The sequence below is a fragment of the Oxyura jamaicensis genome, chromosome 1 (genome assembly GCF_011077185.1).
Source record: "Oxyura jamaicensis isolate SHBP4307 breed ruddy duck chromosome 1, BPBGC_Ojam_1.0, whole genome shotgun sequence".
NCBI classification, from domain to species: domain Eukaryota; kingdom Metazoa; phylum Chordata; class Aves; order Anseriformes; family Anatidae; genus Oxyura; species Oxyura jamaicensis.
This window is the reverse complement of record NC_048893.1, coordinates 21,788,470-21,809,199: the sequence shown is the minus strand read 5'-3', so window position 1 is coordinate 21,809,199 and position 20,730 is coordinate 21,788,470. Positions and strand designations below refer to the sequence as shown.

General features: G+C 36.1%; 1 protein-coding gene across 8 annotated transcripts in view; it reads right to left on the bottom strand.

The window, feature by feature from the left end:
- The window catches only part of GRM8 (glutamate metabotropic receptor 8), a 374,392-nt gene that overhangs the window by 68,117 nt on the left and 285,545 nt on the right, over positions 1-20,730 (bottom strand). For all 8 annotated transcript variants that reach the window (XM_035309196.1, XM_035309242.1, XM_035309177.1 and 5 more), the window contains one exon: positions 6,386-6,522. In XM_035309196.1, coding sequence (XP_035165087.1) covers positions 6,386-6,522 — 137 coding nt within the window. The remainder of the gene's footprint in view (positions 1-6,385; positions 6,523-20,730) is intronic.

Below are 20,730 nucleotides of genomic sequence, written 5' to 3'. Positions count from 1 at the left end.
GGAGGAAGGAAGGAAGGAAGGAAGGAAGGAAGGAAGGAAGGAAGGAAGGAAGGAAGGAAGGAAGGAAGGAAGGAAAGAGACTATTAGGACTAACAAGGAATAAATCTTTGAAAGCAAGACAAGTTGTCATTCTTGGATTCTTCTAGGGTCCTTGGATCTTGTTCAAAACAACCAAGTGCTCTTTTGATTTTCAGTCATGTTTACAGGTACATTTCAAAATCATTTAATGTTTTTTAGCATCTGCATTTGGCTTATTTTAAATACATATATATATATATTTAATGCATAATAAAATATGCAACCTACCAAAATCATAAAATCCCATTTTTATTCCATGTTTCTGGTATTTTACTGGCTGTCTATAGTGTGCGTCCACTGCTGAATGATCTCTTCAGGCCAGCATTTGTCCTTAGTGACTACAAATTTCATACTGAACTCAGATTCTGAGAGCAAAGAGGAATAAATCCTGAGCCATATTTACTGATCAGTGATAAGACCAGGACTAGCTTTGTAAAACCTAAGTAATCTTCTAAAAACTGTGATAGTATCTTCCTACTTGACTTTCAGCCTTGTATAAAATAAAGGAAGACAGCAGTATAATTTTGAGAAGAATAAAAGAATCCAAAACATTTTTGCTTGTCTCAATGACTTTTATTTTTGACGGAGCGTTTTCAGGTAATGGAGAGTAAGTTTGAACTCTATTGTCTTATTACATATGGTCAGAAGACCATACTGCCCTGCAGGCAGTATGATTGTCATACTTTGTTTACAGTTATAATCATATATAGCGAGAAGTGCTCCTGTTATGTGTTTCACTGTAGTGTGTTCTTTTGTTAAACTTAGGGTTAGGTTCAGCTATTCAAAGGAAAAAAAAACAAAATAAAGAGGATCTATCAATTATATAATGCTTACCACAGCCGGGGGGGGGGGGGGGGGGGGGGGAGAGCTCTCTGACTTCTTTAATGAAATAAATGAAATACAGAAATAAAGTGGCCTGAAGCAAAGTTTAAAACTTGTTTTCTGCAGTTAAAGAAAATATCGTAAGCTTCTGTCATTTTCTGTCATGTCACAAGAAAAGGAACTGATGAATGTTGAATCTGTTACTTTTAAAAAGAATTGACTAATGTCAGTGTTGATAGGTTCCTTCAGGATTAGATACATAATTTACAAGTCATAGGAAAAAAAAAAAAAAAAAAAAAAAAAAAAAAAAAAAAAGATTAAATCCAATACTGATTTAAATCTTCTTGTGATATGGCTGCCTGACGGGAAGCTCAATGTGGGGTTCCCAATTTTCACTAGTTCACCAACCATGGTGCTTAAGGCTATTGATGATTAGGGCTGTCTTTCTGACAGTTCATCACATCACAGTAATTTTAATTTATGGATTTCTTAGTTATAAATCAAGGCCATCATAGAAAAAACGTCTGCCCCTGAGCCATTTATATTCTCAGTGCATACACTCCGTAAATCTGAGAGCAAATGCAATCTATTCTTTCTAAGAGAAAGTTAAAAGTCCATTACTGTAAAATTTACTTTTCTCTTCACTTGAACTCCTGTGCTTTGGTTAATAAATAAATAAATAAATAAATGAAATATATCTTTAAAATTTCATTACATTTGGACTTGAAGCTTACAATGGTAAAGTGAGTATTTGTTTCCCATAAGGACTAAGATAACATAAGTGGATCTCTGCTCAAGCTTCTTATCTGCTTCAGCTAAATATCTGATAGTGAAAGCATCAATAATTGTGTCTTTCATCAATCAAAAAATTACTAACTTGGAAGAATATAGATTTGTATCTACATATATTTTCAAATTATGTTCTTTCAATACAGATTTTTGTAAACCAAAGCAATGTATAAGTTTGAAATGAAAACAATTTATAGTTTTAGCTATATTAAAAGATTTTTTTTTTTTAAATAAAAAAAGACAAAATATTATATCTTATAATTCTTAAACATTTCAACTTTTCTTTTCCAAACTGGCTTTTAGGTTTCAAAATAGAAAACATTTTAAAATTTAAAAAAAAAAAAAAAAAAGTATTTCAAAAATGAACCATTAAAAAAAAAAATTTAATCTATTGTTAAGTCACAAAGAAAACTGAGAAATATTTCTTATTAAAACTTTAGGACTGGAACATGTACTGTCACCAAAAAAAAAGCCTTCAGTCAACACCTCTTTCTAGCCCTTATTACAACAGATACAATACAAAACATAGTTTCTAAGAGGGAATTCATTATTAGTCGTATCAGGAAGTTGATTTCAAATCATAACTACTAGGAAAAGCAAGCTTGTTTTCAACTTTCCTCCTACAGAGATTACATGGTTGAGAGCTCAAATTTGCTAAACCCACACATTCATAAGGAACTTTTACACATGATATGGTATGCAAAATACTGTTGCAATATGAATAAAACATAACTTTTGTGGAAACAACTGCCTTTTCCTGTTGTTCTTTATTATTATTATTATTATTCACTATGAAAAGCAAAATATTTTGGAGGGGAAAGGTTTATAACTATCAATATTGCTTGAATATATGTTATGTTGTTCTACTGATGAAGAAAAGAAAATGAGGAAAGCAAACAACCCCAAACCCTGGCAGATAAATATAGTCAATGATCAGAAGTTCTGAAGTAACGATTTTTTTCCATCAAAGTCATATAAAAAACTTCTAGGGTTTGATTATTTACAGTGCATTTAAAACATTTAATATTTATGTATGTCAAAGCCTAAGATACCTTATTCAAACTCAATAATGACATGAAAGTTTAAAATCTGAAGATGAGGATTTTTTTTATTATTATTATTTTTTTTTAATTTGTTATTCTGCACATCACAGCATTTTTACACATCTGTTTGTTTTGTAAGTATTACAAGAATAGTGCTGATCAGTAATCAGAAGTTTCTGTAGCTGCTTCGGAGGAAATCTGATAGGTCAATCTGCCCAAAGGAGATCATTAAGGTTACTGAGGACTACAGGGAGAAAACAGTATCCCAGCTAGTGAAGTCTGCTGACAAAAAGCCCCTTAGGAAGCAAGATACAGAGTCTTTATCTAGCCAGAGCTGGCACTTTCTGTCCAAAGGGGAAGCCAGCATTACACCAGGCTTTGCTCCAGAACAAGTCTGAAGCTTGACCACAAGGACCCTGACGAGTCAGTGAAAACTCTGAGGAAGCAGAGACACCAGCAGAGGAAACCCGAGGGTTAGGTTCAAAGACAGGACGAGGGTTCTCTACAAGCCATAGCCCAAATGACAGAGACCTGCAGTCTTGATTCAGACACTTGCAGTCAAGACTGAACAGAGGAAATATGACAGAGTACCCTATGAGAAAGGAAAACAAAAAGAAAAAAAAAAAATATATACAGAAAGAGAAAAAGGAAACCTTGACTCAACAATTTAGGTGCAAAACATGTTCTAATCCTATTTTAATTAACTGTTCAAAAGGTTAAACTACTACAATCTTGGTATTTTCATGATTTATTTTTTCTGTCATAGCAAATAAATGAATAAAAGCTATAAGTTTTCTGAGACACAGTACCATCTATATAGACCAACACAATTGTGTTACCACAAAATTTTAAATAGAAATATCTATAAAAATTGGAGTAGACGTAGAATTATCTATAGAAGATATCCATCTGACACAGAGATTCATTAAAAATCAGTTACATATGTCTTCATAAAAAGGAAACTGCTGGAGAAAGAAGGATATGGTGGGAAAAAGTATTATATTTTAGAAATATTTCTTTTATAGAACAGCAGCATAAAAATATACATTGCTTTGCCTTCAATAAATATAGAGTTTTTCACTGAAACCACTGAAGATATCCTCTATGTTCCCTCTGATTTATTGGCAAGTAAAGGCACTACCAAATTTGGCATATGATGACTTGGGGTATTGACAATCACTCACAAAGATTACTTGGTCTCAGTATACTTTGTCTAGTAAAATGAGGTGGTAGGATTGCCACAGCAAATCACATGCTATATAAACTCAGTGAATGCAGAAACAGAGGGAAACAAACTGCATCATCCATATTATGACTTCCCTCTTCATTGTTACTGTACCAGCACCAGAAGACACCAACAGTGACTGGCATCCAAAACCTCACTCCCTGACAAACCATAAGATATAAAGCTCACTCTTCACTTTAGAGTTCCTCCAGCATAAAGTTGAGTAAGTTCAAAAACATGTGATAAGTAGGGGGAGAAACATCTCATTGCCGAATCCTGCTGCACAGAGGAGCACTGTGCAACCGCTGGCACCCTGGGCCAGATAAGCACGGGGCAGTGTGGCAAGAAGCTGGAAGATGAAATGCCAGCAGTAGGGTGTTGTGCCAGCCCTTTCGCATCTGTACCACTCCACAAGCTAGACAGCTCATCAGTGAACTTGAAAAAAAAAAGTGACAAAAGAAGAAAGCCACAAGAACATCCTAATACGTCCATTTTCAATGAGAGTTAACAAGAGGTGTCCTTAGATAAATCCTTTCCCGCTAGCTTTGTGGTCAATGTGCTTAGCATGGTGTGGTATCAGTAGTATGAGTAGAAGTCAGTCTGCTGGTATGTCAGATAATTCCCGGCACTACACAAATGTCAGGCAAAAATAAAGGGACTGAAAAGCCACAGACTTAATTAAAAATTTAGCAGTCTAGGTGGGGATACAAAAAGACAAATTGGAATGGAATTTGAAGAAAATTCTAAGGTAACTCTAGCTATTACTATGTAAATGCTATTTTAGTACTAATGTGCAAAATGTAAGTATCAGTTTTTCAGCTTATTTATAAACATCAGAACTTTTCAGAAAACTATAGCAATTATGGAAATCATGAATGTCTGTTATAATAGATATAATAAGGGTCTAACTCTAATACTTTCCAGAAATTACCATTTAGTATTAATCTTTACACTTGTTTAAAATTATTTTTTTTCTTTCATGCCTTTCAGCAGACAGATATCAGGTTACTGGAGAGATAACTCTGCCACACAATCTGCTCTGTGCAGTTTCTGTTGGTAGGGTTGTTTTTTGTTTGTTTGTTTGTTTTCTATTTGGGCAGAAGAAGTAAATAAATGAGTCCTTGCCAAGTAGTTACAGATATTAAATATTAGATATGGTAAAGAGCTTTAACAGTTGTGCCTGAAAATTGAGAGCTATCACATGTATTATTGTTGGTAGCACTCAGATATCTATTGCAAAGTAGTCTCAATGGGAGAATCATTGGCAAATATTTACTACACTGTCTTTGCTCGTCTTTATCAGGAACCACTTACACAGAAAACTAGAGCTGTTAGAAAACTCTTCTTTGTGGTTTGATTAAAATTACTGAATAAACTCTGGTTGGTGAATCCAGTCATCAGTTCACACTGTTGCCTTTCTCACTAGCCTTTAGCAAAACAAAAGTTCGTATTTCAAATTTGCAGAGCTAAAGTGAACCCTGTAAATCAATGAGACAGGTTAACTGTGTTGTGGTGTTCTCATGACTGTAACTTTCCTGGCCCCCAGAACTTCCCATTACAGTTGTGTTTTGATGCTTAGCTGTCATTCAAATATTTTTATATACATTCTCTGTATCTTACTGGGACGGTGATTTTCAAAACAAATATAATTCAGTGCACACGTGGGGCTCAGCTACCACAAAACTTGCAGAACTTATTAAAGCAGCAATTAGAAACACCTCCCAGGGAAGGGTAACTTTGTTTTCTCTGTTATTAAGTAATAAGAGACTATACTAATCCTAGCTAACTACACAGAAAAACTCCAAATTCTCCTTTTATATTCAATAAATATTTTTATTGCAGTAGTTCATCATCCTAGTGTTTCAACCAACTCAGAAGTGGTAAGACAGTCAAAACTTCTCTTTTATTAAGTACATTTCCATCCCCTCGTATTCTTTCTATATTTGAAAGACATGAGCAATATATATGTGCGAACCATTTTGTCTGACACCTTCTTTTGAAGGATGAGTTACTATTTCACTGCCTAACTTCATAGTCAGACTGAGAAATGTCAGATACATAATGACTCTAAAATATCATTTAAAGCAGCAGGTGAATGTGCAACCCAACCTACTTTAAAATAAAAATAATTGGGTTCAGCTTTTCTTTCTTTTTTTTTTCTTTCTTTTTTTTTTTTTTTGCTGTCTTCTCAAAAAGAGAATGGAGTAACTTCTCTATGCCAACTAATAGAAGTCACAGAATCACAGAATTGAAGGGGTTGGAAGGGACCTCGAAAGATCATCAGGTCCAACCCCTTTGCCAAAGCAGGTTCCTTAGAGCAGGTTGCCCAGGTAGGTGTCCTCTCCTCAACATTCCTGAAATATAATAATGTAATATTCAAATGGTTGCATTTCTCCAATGCCAGCAACATAATTAAGGTACTACTTACATTTAGATGAAGCTGGTTGGTCCAATGACCAATTACTTTGTATTCTGTACTTTTGTTGGTGATTTGATACTGAAAAATGTCATAGCGTCCAGGAGCATCTCCATTTTCATTGAAGATAACAGGTGTTCCAGCACTCCCTGAAAAATATTAAAAAGCAATTAGTATAAATACCTTTATACCAATTTTCCAGAAAATATATTCTGGGGGTACAATTATAATTAGAGACAGTTGATCACACTGACCAGGTTCTTCTTAATGCAACACTGATATGGTAATAAGTCTAAAAACCTCACAAGGAAAATGTGTGCTATTTTCATTATCACTAAAGCTACCTTATATAGAAGTTAATGAAAACAACTTTAAAATCCCCCCCCCCCCTTTGTCCATTTAAAAAAATGAAAAAAAAAAACCAGAAAAAAAAAAAAAAAGCAGAGAAAATCCTTTTGACTTGCAGAAGGGCACAATTTCACTTTAAAGTGTGAATACAGTGTAGTGGTACAAATAGCAATCTTCCAATGAACTCCTTAAAGACTTTCCCTGTAAAGTATGAAAATAAAGCGAATATCATCAACTTAAGAGCCAAAGCTCTAAAAGCCCTTGAGGAACAAATCTCTAAATCTGGTCACAGCTAACGTGATCAGTTTCTAGCATTGACCACCTGTGTAAAAGTGTTTTATCAAAATAAATTAATGATAGCAGCTGTGTTTGTTGCTCTCTCTTCTATACACGAGGCTGTCAGACAGAAAGGTCTATTGCCGAAGCTGTCAAAAGTTATAAATCGACTCTCTGTTCTTACTTCGATCAACAAAATGTTCAACGATTGAAAACTACATGTCCACCTTGGCAGCCAGGCTAGCCAAATTAGAGCATGTTTTGATTAATTCCCTCAAGGTGACATTACCTTCAAGGATCTGCAGTCCTACAGAGACTTTGCAAAAATTACACAAAGAATGTCATATTCAGAACCCCCACACACAAATTCACATGTACAGATGAAAGAAATTTATAATGGAGGTCCACTGAAGACAAATACAAATATCTTAAAGTTGTTTTTCAGTAACTGGAGAAAGAAAACTATGTTCACTGAGTAAACAAACAAACAAAAACAACACTATTTTCACATCTCTCCATATGAAAATCAAGAAAGAGAGAGTACCTAGTTCCTAGTAAATTCCTGCAGTATGAGGCTTTTTAACATAATACCTAGAGGTACTAAGCCCACTGTATGAACACTTTCCAGACAATGTCAAAAAAAAAAGCTTGAAAGTCTGGGTATATATTATGCAGAATTTGGCCATTAGAAGTGGGAATAGTAGGTATTCTACATACCTACAGAATTTCTGCATAAATACTTCTTGCATCTCTGTCTCCCATAAATTATTGCGTTCTCCTGTTTTATATAACAGCTTTCATACAAAACTGATATCCAGTGAAATGAACAGTGTTTTCAGAGTGACAAGTGGCACATTAACCACTGTGCCAATTTCACAATTCTGCCAGCAAAATTCTGGCAGCAAAAATTAGATGTGAGCAATCACAGAAGAAGAGTATCAAAAGATTATGTGTGATAAATATTTAAGACCCCATTGAAATACAAGAGACTCAACACAAAATTTTGGAAATCTCTTTATGATTTGCTCCCAATTCTTTTGGCAGAAGTAAGGGCAAGAAAAATGTCAGTCTACAATCTTTTATAAGTAGTGAAATTACTCTTAATTGCACAAATAGCAGGTTGATCCAACAAAAATTCTTCCACCCAATAAACACAGCATCTTTGGGTAAGTAGCTGTTGAAGTAACCTTCTGACTATTTTTTCAATTTGTGACAGGAATCATCTTTCCACTCAGCACCATTTAAAGAGCTTATGGTAGGAACAGAAACCTATTAACAATGGATACATAATGTTCTTTGTCCTAAAGACTAATGGGGTTTTCAGTCACCCTTATGATCAGCAAAAACAGTGTGAGTTTATACTATCTTGTGTTTTTTTTAGAAACATCATGTGCTAGGAGTACATGACACAGCACAGGCCAGAACCATCTTCTTCTTTGATATTATTATGTTCTCAGCAGGAGAATTTCACTCAGTGCACCACAGTTGACAGTAGCATACCATCTTGCTGAATTCAGCTGCCATTCCAACCGAGTCCAACAAGATCTCTCTCTTACAGCAGAAGTTAAGATAAGTTTTGCCATCTTCATAAAGTTCAGTTTTCTAAAGTCTCGAATAAGTCACAGAAGATTCAGACTCCCAAATACTAGGATGAATGTGCTATCCTTCTGTGGAATAACATTTTTATAAGGTAAAATAACAGTCACAGTGCTTGTTGTGAGGTAAATCTGATAACATCCTAGGGATGCTGCCATAACTAGTAGTTATTGTTAGCAAGTGGCACCAGACCAATATCTTCATCTACGTCTTATGTCATAATTATGTAATAACTATTATATTTTTTTCTATGTCATTGTTTTGTGTATGTTGAATGAACCTAAAAAAAAGGAGGTATGCATGACTGTATTGTGCTAATAACCATTAATAACTATGCTAATAACCATTAGTTACGTAACCAGGAAAGCAAAGCTTAAAGGCTTTTGAAGAAAAACTAGGAATTTTAGCAAGGCTTTGAAAGAAGCTTTGAAAGTGTAAGCAGAGAATGAAACTAGAGATATAAAGGATATAAACAAATCATCAATGGTTAATTAGTGTTCTGAAAAGAATATTAATCTCATCTGAAGAAAAATATACACTGATGAACAATGCCTGAGAACGGATAGTCCACAAACCAAAAAGTATTTTATGTAAGAAAATATATTTTGTTTGGATAACCCATTGAATGTACGCTTTATTGAATTAAAGTATTAAAGTGAATACTTCTGTGAAAAAAAAAAAAAAAAAAAAAAAAAAAAGCAAGCCCAAAATTTTATAGAGACAAGGTAATTAAACCATGTGGAGAAACACTGAAGCTGACTATAACTCATTACATTGGTGGAGACATAACTCGATTAAGTGTAAAACATTGTAACACTGACTTGTAAAAGTGCCTTTTTTAACAAACTGATATGCAGAATTGATCATTCTTGAAATCCTGTACTATGTATGCTTGTGTACTGCCATGTATGCTTGTATGGTATAATTGCCATTACAGGGAATTGCATCTTAATACTAGTTCAAGACACTGAGTGTTTAATTGCTTCATTTAATGGATGTTGAGGACCCGCTGCTAAATTTAAATGCAATATATTTTTGCCAGAAATTAATGCAGAAAATGACACTCTGACCTGAAGTAATCAGTCCAGGTTATATAAATTCCAGTTTATAAAACAGATCTGGGGAAAGCACACTGGATAGTTCTTGGATAGAATATTTATTTTAGAGAATAAACTTGGATACCTTCATTCAGGAACTGCATTTATTGGGAACCATCATAGCAAAATGTTACTTCTGCTTAGGAAAAATGTCCCTGAAATGCTTACCTAGACTACCTCAGAGACCGCAAGGCAGCCCACATTTTTTTAAATCATTTCACTAATTTCATAAACATTTTTTTCATAATTTGTCAGCAATCATTTAGCAAGGTAGTTAAAGAACAGAGAGGGAACTGTGACTTTTCACATTTTATTCTCGGTGTGCTTATGTTGCTCTGCATCATTTTAACTCATGATTGACTCAGATAATTGTATGCACTCTGTCATCATCTTAACTAAATTTTTAATAAGCTTGGCTACCAATGGAAAATCATGTGTGAACCTTCATATTTCCCTTGAGCCAACCATTTTTCTTTATTATTTATAAACTTAGTACTAACTTATTTTGAGACCCATTTTTGATGTCTATCTTTGTTAAACAACTCTTTACACAACCCTTTAAACAACTCAATACTTTTAGAAAATCTTTTTTTTTTTTTTTTAATTGTAACTCTACACTGATAAGAGGGAATTTTTCAAATTTTATAATAAAGTACAGTGAAGTATTGTTCAAATGGTTTTCAAACTTGTTTTGAAATCACTTAAAAAAAAAAAAAAAGTACAAGAAATTAGGAAAATGCATCTCATTTAATGTCCTCAGTCTGTAAAGTCCAGCAGTTCAGTCCCAAAGTTAGCAAAGGGTTTGAGTGCCCTTACCTTTACATAAACTACTTAGCCAAAGGGACAAAAGAGGTAAGACGAAGTGGGAAACACATGGAGACAGAACTGCATCTGTTCTGCTACGTCAAAGACATCACAGAATGAATTGATGATACAGTCTAGCAGAGTTGTGTCTATGTCCAATGATGTGGTTCAAAAGACAGGCAAAGAAACATGGGTTGTCTATCTGAACAAACATACCTCCTAAGTTTTTCAAGTCATAAGGTATGCATGTGTTTATTACTGAATACTAATTTAATAGCCATGTATGTATGATATGGTTACCTAAAAGCTTCAGAATCTTTGATTTACTGCTTTCCAAATCCCTTTGATGCACTGAATGACTAATAAACAGATAGCAACTAAAAATAACTCCATAATCAGACAAAACAACTTTCTATAAACCCTATAGCTGGATACATTGTGTAGTAGTTCCATTACCATTCAGTTGAAGACAATCTATATCTACAATGTAAAATAAGTTTATTAAGCTTAAAGACACATTTACTTATTGTACATATTAAGTAATAATCTGATTCTGAGATAAATTCTTCCTCTTCCTTCCCAGTTTACAACCAGCTGCAATAAACAACTTTGCATGTCAAGCTAACGCAATAGTTAAGTATTACCAAAGGAATGTATCTTTGACCTCAGTAGTATATAAGCCTTTTAAAATGCAGCTTAAACTAGCCAGAAATGTTATTTAGAGAAGAAGAAAGTAAAATGCATGAGGTTTTTAATTCAGAATCAAGTATGAAAAGGATTCTTTTGAATTTTTAATGCCTTACGTTGATGTCAAGGAAAGTAGTTTTTGATAAACAACTGCTTTATGACAAGCCCTTTGTACACTGAATTTGAAAATTCACCTTCTTCTCAAGAAATTCTTAAAAATGTACCTTGATATTCTTAAGATGCTGCTCAACAACTCTCTTATGTGCCTGCTTTACCAATTTTCTTTGCATGTGTATGTAAACAATCCCATCTCTTACAGCAAGCTGTGAGCTTAGTTCCCAGTGAGGTCACCAAATAAGCTATCTCAGGTGGTTTCCAGTGAAGTTTCTCTCTGCACATCTCCAGTAGTGGAAAGGAAATTGAATGACTGGAAAACCACAAGTTCATACGTGTAGGTGGCCAAATACATATTAAAATTATTAAGCTGTAGTGAAAGTTAAAATGGTGAGCCTTTAATATTTTTTTTTTCTTCTTCTTAAAATAAAAAGAAAAAAAATCTGTTAAAATAAAACAACAACCTTGGGTTTCCCTTACAAGAAAACCTTTAGTAAAAAATTACTTATGAAGCACAACTACTTCGGTGCCTTGCCAAAAGTGTAGAAAAGTGATAAGCCCCACAACTGACATTTAGAGAGTATTCCAACTCTAGTAGAGCTGATTCCATTACAAAGATTGCTATGAGATTTTACCAGATTTCAGTAGCTTGATATTCAGCTCTTTTTCTAAAATGAAATGAAAATTACTTAAGCTAAATCTTCATCCTTTGAGCTACTCTACATAGGCTGTTTTATCTATTATGAAACGCATTGCAGTCAGCAGGGATTAGAGGGTATGGTTACATAAATAGAAGTCAAGCAGCTATAGTACACTATAATATAGTTAACTGTTGTGTACAAAAACCTCAAAATGCACCATCTGTTAGAATTTGGCATTAGTGGAAGACTTCAGATTTATAGAATCAACTCTTATTTCATTAATTTGTATTATTACTTTCAAGTACTAAGTGTTGGGGGCAGATTTTTTTTTTTTTTTTTTTTTAATTGAGCATTTCATTTTAATTAGTTGTTAAAAAGTACTGCAGCGATGTACATGAGTTATGTGGTTCTCACTAAAGTGGAAAGAGGGACAGTAATCATGTGAACCGTCAGTACTTAGAATTCCCAAGGAAGCAGAATGTATCTGTAAAATTAGAAAGGAAATTCATCACTGTTAAGCCTCTCATTGAGACAAATGAAAGAGAAGATTGAAATAGAATGAATAGAAAGGGTAAACATAAGCTGTTAAAACATTTCATACTCAAAAAAAAAAAAAAAAAAAAGAGAATTATAAAGAATTATGTAGAACTAATATAAGATAATTTGTGAATATTAGGCTGGCAGACAGAGGAGGAATATACACTGTAATGGGCTATGTAAGGTTTGTGAGAAATGAAACCACTATCTGCTCAATCTTCATACAGCAGACATTTTGAAACAATGAACAATGTGATTACTAAAGTTAAAAAGGATGATTGTCACACATATTCAAAATCTGAAAACACACCTCTTTACGTTAACCCTAAAATATCTCAGCTCATGATTAGGACAACAAAACTGGATAGCACCCAATTGCCACAAACTTCCTGCTGTTTTACATATCCTAAAGTACTGGAGACACCCACATAGATGCGCAGAATATGTTTATGTCAGAGAACCTGTGCCTTTCTGAGGCAGCAGCTGGAGGCCAGATGGATACCCTAGGGTTATCTAAAACAGCATTCAATGCCCATGTTAAGCAATTTATCTTACTTACCACGGGGCAGATTCTGGCTATTCATGTATGAAAGCAGAAAATAGAACCAAGGGGAAACTGAGAGTACTACAGAAAATGCATAATATACAGTCTTAGGGCAAGTGTGATATAAATTATGGTGGCAGCCACTAGAGATGGATCTCTCATAGAGAAGGTATATAATCTGATATTAAAATAAAGTGATATAAACCAATTCCATGCCAGGCAGTACAACTTTATACTGTTGAAGTTAATGGATAAGAACTTTAAGGGTGACACTGCAGAGGTGGGTATAATTTGATGTCTTGGTCTTGGCCTGAAACAAAATTCACGTGAGGAGCAGCTGAGGGAACTGGGGTTGGGGAGAAGAGGAGGCTCAGGGGAGACCTTATTGCTCTCTACAATTACCTGAAAGGACGTGATGGGGAGCTGGGGGTCAGCCTCTTCTTACAGGTAGGACTTATAGGACTAGAGGGAATGGCCTCAAGTTGCACCAGGGGAGGTTTAGGTTGGAAATTAGGAGACATTTCTTCTCAGAAAGAATAGTCAGGCATTGGAACAGGTTGCCAAGGGAGGTGTTGGTGTCACCATCCTTGGGGGTGTTTAGTGAAAGGTTGGACATGGTGCTTAGGGACATGGTTTAGTGGGTAACATTGGTGGTAGGGGTGTGGTTGGACCAGATGATCCTGGAGGTCTTTTCCAACCCTTATATGATTCTGTGATTAGAAATGCATACTTCTGTGAAAGGAATAGTTCATTCCAACTGTGCATAAGAACATTGGGCAGGGTGTATAAAAAGAGCACATGATATTTAAAATAACAAATAAAAAGCAATACCTTTTTCCCTCCAGAAGGCAGTTGAATATTAGAACTTCTTACCACAGCAAACCCAGAGACATGATGTGCCATAAAACACACCCTAAAACAAGTAAAAATCCAGCCTGTTCTCATTTGGCACTGAAAAGATCTATAGAGACAGGTTGCTTCTTAAAAACCTAAATTGTACCATGTGAACCAGACAACACTGTTTTGTTTATAAATCTGAAGAACCCAGTGAGATGAAAAAACAACCAACCAAAACTAAACAAGGAAACAACAACAACACAATGGGCTGTGGGAGGAAATATATGCAATGGGGACACACAGCTTAATCCCTTAAGAATCAACACATCACATAGAAATTAGAGTCAAGATAAATATTACTCTAGTGACATACTAGAATAGTAGCAAGGTGATATGACATTATCTGGTAAGTGCTAACAGCTCATGCTGAAAGAGGAAGAGGACTTTTAGGTTTGGGGGTAGCAACTATGCTATACGTAAGTGTAAAAGAAACAAAAAGTTTTATTTGTATGACTGGAAATATCAAATGCTCTTGGGTGGAAAATATTCATTTTAATGTTATGAAGTGTATGTTATGTTTAAATTAAAAATTCCATTTAATGTATATTTTGCAATACCATTAATAGCAATATCTGGTCAGCAGAAGGACACAACTAGATGTATGTGAGAACTACATGGTATGAAGAACTCAGGTAAACCTTGCCTACACCCTGTCTTCAGCTCCTGGAGATGCTGAGGTTCATCCTTATTCTGCCTTTTCCAGGTTCCTACTTTGTGCTCTTTCACATCTGGATTTTTGCCATTATTCATGGAGGGAGGCACAACACTTCAGTGCTTCATTTTCTTTTTTAGTTTTTTTGTTTTGAAACTAGTCCCTACTAATTTCAGAACCTCTGTCTCTGAATACAGAGTACTTCCATTGGAGTTATCTACCATGTTTAGAAGGTCCTATATAGGACAAAGTGCATTATATGTGGAAAAAAAAAACAACTTGCACCTTCCTGGATGAATGTTCATACATCATTCCAGAGCAGTGGTCCTGTTGCAACAGTTACAAGTATAAATCTTAATTTCTGTCATTCATTATTTTAACCTTCGAAAGAGTTATGGATTCTGTGTGAAAATCTGATTTTATCAGGCTCCTCTTTTTTTCACTTAATTAGCTTATTTCTTCTGGAGTAAGCACCTCTGCTCAGTTTTACTACAATGTATCTTTGCAGTAGAGTTTCTACTCTGCCTATTTTGACACTCTGAAACTGCTCGGGTAAATGCCTGTCAAGCTGAAAACTGACACTTTGGGAAGGCAGAGTGGAGTTACAGCACTCCCACTTCAGGCTCCAGTCTGAACATTTACTTCAGGCCAGGATGAAAACTTACCAGGCAGACACATACACACCCCTGTGGACTTTGGAAGTCAAAAGGCACTACTATAAAGTGTTCCAAGTAATAAATAAATGAAATAATAATAATAATAATAAAACAACTTTAGTGAATACTAGCAACTCGCAAGTGCCTGTGCAATCTCGGAAAGAAAGATTTCTTCCTTTTCCCCTGTAGAGCAATTCCTCTAGAACTGAAATATGAGGGAAAGGAGGTGTGGAGTTAAATCAAAGCACTGCCCAGATGGAGGTGGTTCTCGTTTAAGGATCTGGATCAAGGGGAGCAACTCTTTACAACAGAGAATCAACATCAAGACTGTGCTGTTAAGGAACTAGTTAAATTGCAAGGGATGTCTGCAGGAAAAAAAAAAAAAAAAAAAAAAAAAAAAGAGTATCTGAAGAGCCATCTATATTTCCAGGTGCTCTGCTTCACCAAAGTTTAGGGAGCTTCTCAAACTTGTTCATCTTTCATCTTCTTGGTGAGCAAGAAGCTCCCAAAGCTTTTTCGGTTGGTTGGTTGGTTGTTGTGCTGGCTTTTGGAGGTGGTGGTTGGTTTTCTTTTATTTTGTTCTTTTTTTGTTTTGTTTTGTTCTATACTAACACATTCCGGCAGCTGATGAGAGGCAAATAAAAGTGCTTTGCCATTGGTGATAGTTAGGCAGCATCCTGGTGAGGAAAAATAGAAAGGTAACACCATTTTCAGTCTAACTCACAGAATCACAGAATTTCTAGGTTGGAAGAGACCTCAAGATCATCGAGTCCAACCTCTAACCTAACACTAACAGTCCCCACTAAACCATATCCCTAAGCTCTACATCTAAACGTCTTTTGAAGACTTCCAGGGATGGTGACTCCACCACCTCCCTGGGCAGCCTGTTCCAATGCCTCACAACCCTTTCAGTAAAGAAGCTCTTCCTAACATCTAACCTAAAACTCCCCTGGTGCAACTTTAGCCCATTCCCCCTCGTCCTGTCACCAGGCACGTGGGAGAACAGGCCAACCCCCACCTCTCTACAGCCTCCTTTAAGGTATCTGTAGAGAGCGATAAGGTCGCCCCTGAGCCTCCTCTTCTCCAGGCTGAACAAGCCCAGCTCCCTCAGCCGCTCCTCGTAGGACTTGTTCTCCAGGCCCCTCACCAGCTTCGTCGCCCTTCTTTGGACCCGCTCAAGCACCTCGATGTCCTTCTTGTAGCGAGGGGCCCAAAACTGAACACAGTACTCGAGGTGCGGCCTCACCAGAGCCGAGTACAGGGGGACGATCACCTCCCTAGCCCTGCTGGTCACACTATTTCTGATACAAGCCAGGATGCCGTTGGCCTTCTTGGCCACCTGAGCACACTGCTGGCTCATATTCAGCCGACTGTCCATTATCACTCCCAGGTCCTTCTCTGCCTGGCAGCTCTCCAACCACTCATCTCCCAGCCTGTAGCTCTGCTTGGGATTATTACTCCCCAGGTGCAGGACCCGGCACTTGGCCTTGTTAAACTTCATGCAGTTGACCCCAGCCCATCGGTGCAGCCTATCCAGATCCTCCTGCAGAGCCTTCCTACCCTCGAGCAGATCGACACACGCACCTAACTTGGTGTCATCTGCAAACTTACTGAGGGTGCACTCAATGCCCTCGTCCAGATCATTGATGAAGATGTTAAAGAGGACCGGCCCCAGCACCGAGCCCTGGGGGATGCCACTAGTGACTGGCCTCCAACTGGATTTGACTCCATTTACCACAACTCTCTGGGCCCGGCTATCCAGCCAGTTTCTAACCCAACGAAGCGTGCGCCAGTCCAAGCCAAGAGCAGCCAGTTTCTTGAGGAGAATGCTGTGGGAGACGGTGTCAAAAGCCTTGCTGAAGTCAAGGTAGACCACATCCACAGCCTTTCCCTCGTCCACCCAGCACGACACTTTGTCATAGAAGGAGATCAGGTTCGTCAAGCAGGACCTGCCTTCCATAAACCCATGCTGACTGGGCCTGATCGCCTGCTTGCCCTTCAAGTGCCGCATGATGACTCCCAAGAGAATCTGCTCCATGAGCTTCCCTGGTACTGAGGTCAAACTGACAGGCCTGTAGTTCCCCGGGTCAGCCCTCCGGCCCTTCTTGTAGATGGGCGTCACATTCGCTAGCCGCCAGTCAGCTGGGACCTCCCCCGATAGCCAGGACTGCTGATAAATGATGGATAGTGGCTTGGCCAGCTCCTCTGCCAGTTCTCTCAGTACCCTTGGGTGGATCCCATCCGGCCCCATCGACTTGTGCACATCCAAGTGCCGTAGCAGGTCACCAACCAGTTCTTCGTGGATGGTGAGGGCCACATCCTGCGACATCCAACTGTTAAAACGGCATCAAAATTGGATAGAGGGTAAGTAGCCCAGATAACAGACATGATTCCCAGTACTGGGACTTCTGTCCCAATTACGACATAGCTTTTATTTATGATTCTGCTCCTCTGTCTCTGCTCTCTTCTCTAGAAGCCTCCACCTGATGAGGATAACAGTCATCTGCCATCTTAGCTAACTTAAAATATGGTCATAATTCTCAGACACCTAAATGTGATTCGTTGTGTTAATAATGACTGTGGCATTTCATGTCTAAGCCCTCATTATTTTTTCCTAAATTTTATGTTTCTAGAATAAAAATGAATGGAAATAAATAAATAAATAAATAAATAAATAAAATGCTACATAATTATAGTTGAAATAATGGATTACAAAGAAAATGAAAGATCTAAACAATTTTCCACATAAGACTTATACAAAGTGTAGTTGATTTACAGTAAAAATAAAATAAAATCTAGAAGCCATGAAGCTATGAATTATGTCCAAGTTCTGAAAACACATAGCTAAATTCAGATTTCTCAAACAAGACATACCCACATCCTTAACTCTGTTCCATTAGGATTCTCATTAGTAGGCTGACATTAGTCTGCTAACACTTAGTTAATAGACATATGAAGCATAAATGTCATTTTCTTCTGTCTAACCTAACCACAGATAAAATGTTCTTTCACATGCCTCTAAGTGGGATCAACATACTATCAGTGATCCATAAAGTTACATCATCTTGTTGAGCAAAATTATATTTGACATGTGAAGCTATTTCCTGTTGTTTCCTAAGTGCAGTAAGTTGTGTGATAATTAAGCAGGTTAAAAGTGTATTAGGGAATTTCTTAACAGTGATTGCTAACTGTTGACAGAGATCATAAATGGCCTTCCTTCCAGTGCTTCAGGGCTTAAGCTCTGATATTTAGAGGACACACCACCAAAGAGAAACAGTCAAAAATCCAAAATCCATTTTGTAGTGAAATTTCTTTTGTACAGCCTACATAAAAAACAAACGAACCCACATGACCAGCACGCATGCTCACACAGAGCTTCAGATCACACTTCAATTATCACAAAAAAACTGAAGAGAGGCATCAAGCAGAGATGTCCCTGCCTCAACCACAGCTTTATATTTTCTGAAGTATCCAAGGTGATGTTATTTCAGTCTCACAACCTTGTCACAGCTTATTGTTTGATGTTTCTAGAATGCAGAACTAATATAATTCATCCCAAATACTATGTTATTCATTAAGTACTACCTTGTGCCAAAAAGAGGAGGCAGACTCTATAGAATAGTTACAGAGAAGTCTGAGATGTTGCAGCAAGTTAAAAATGCTTGATATTCCTGAGTCCTTCAACACTGCATGGCAGCAATAATTAATGTATTCAATGCAAAGGATAACAAATACTTTTTTTTTTTTTTTTAATATCTTTTTTCTTCGTAATTATAGCAACCATTAGTGAGTAACTGGTACCTAGTGAAAATTTACTCTGTTGTCATGGTTATCTCAGGTAATTGTACAGTTATTAATTTCCAAAGATGTAAAACAACACAAATGCTGTATCTATAAAATATTTAAGTCATTTTAATTTTCAGTGTTTTACAAGCACTTTATGGGTCACAGCCTTACAGAATGTGTGACTTAAATTTCGATGTGAAGTCATTTATTACACCTATAACCTATACACACACTCCCACACTTCCCAATTTTTATATACTTGACTTCAGGGATCACACAGACCTTTCAGAATTTCAACAGCATCCTTCAGTACTTTTAAGAAGCTTTCATAGCACTATCTATAATAATTTTACATATTCGGGCTGTTCTGGAAAAGTATATCTGAACTTTTTTTGACTGGCTCTTTTTCTAAGGATAAAAGATTATTGATCTGTTTACATGCAGAATATTAGAAACAATTGAGATATATAGAAAACTAACTTCTATTGAACACAAATGATAAGTTTTGTTTGTTTGTTTGTTTTTTTAACAGGATAACAAAACTCCATAAGAGGAACAATATATCCTTGCAATGGCTAATCTGTCCATTTAAGGAGAGTGTACTTCATTAACCCATTTTTACAGATACAATTCTGTATTAGTATTAGTGAATAACAATATATATTGCTAATGCAGTAAAGGTTGAGTCCATAAATTCAGAAGACTGATCCTCCACCTCAGTCTTCTTTACTGCTATGAGAAATTCACACTCCAAATATTACAACTAGAAATACTAACCACTAATATTTTTAGTATTACTGAAATTTTATGACTAATGTTAATAAACGTCTTTACAGATACCATATACTGGATTCATGGAAATGTGGGAGAATCTTATTAATATGCTTTTAAAAGTTCTGAATCCTCAGGCTTGCAGAGAAAAGCTTTCAAAAACAAATGAACAAAAAAAAAAAAGGGGGGGGGGGCAAAGCAATTGCTTCAAGAGTTTTTAATCTCAGAATTTAAAGACTTCTTTGGAGGACTGACTCAAGAAATCTGAGCTCACAGTACTGGAATACTTAGCTGTAGTAAGCAATACAGTGAAAAATGTTAAACATTAAACATCCTTCAAATCTTGACATAATCCTCCCTATATAACTAAAATGTGTAATGACAAAAAGACATACTCATCAATCAATCCTGTCTTCTTCCTTCACTAATATAAGGAATACATAAACTCTGTTTAACTAGTTACTTAAATCATTTTTGTGGCTGATTTGTCTTGTGGAAATAACATGAAAGACAATCAAAAACAGGAGATGGATTTGAGGGATTTATAAGTGTGTCTACAATTCCTTTTTTTTTTTTTTTTCTTTTCTTTTGCTATAGTAATCAAGGTTTTTAACATCTAATATGCTAGTTTTTGCATTAAATCCTAACAAATATACTACTGTCACAGTTGGGACACACAAATAGATACCATTCTCTCAGCTCATACTCCATCATAGCAATGACACTGTCCTGTTTACCTGTTTATCAGAAAGGATTTTTGTAGCTGCTTTAAATACTGGTAGGCTTATCAAAAACTCTTGGAGTATAGGAACTGGTTGATTAGCCTATAGATGAAGACATACACTTTGAGTTGGCTAAGTCATAGCCCACAAGCACAGCAATGCTAGGCTAAAAATAAAAATCAAAAATAAAATAAAATAAAATAAAATAAAATAAAATAAAATAAAATAA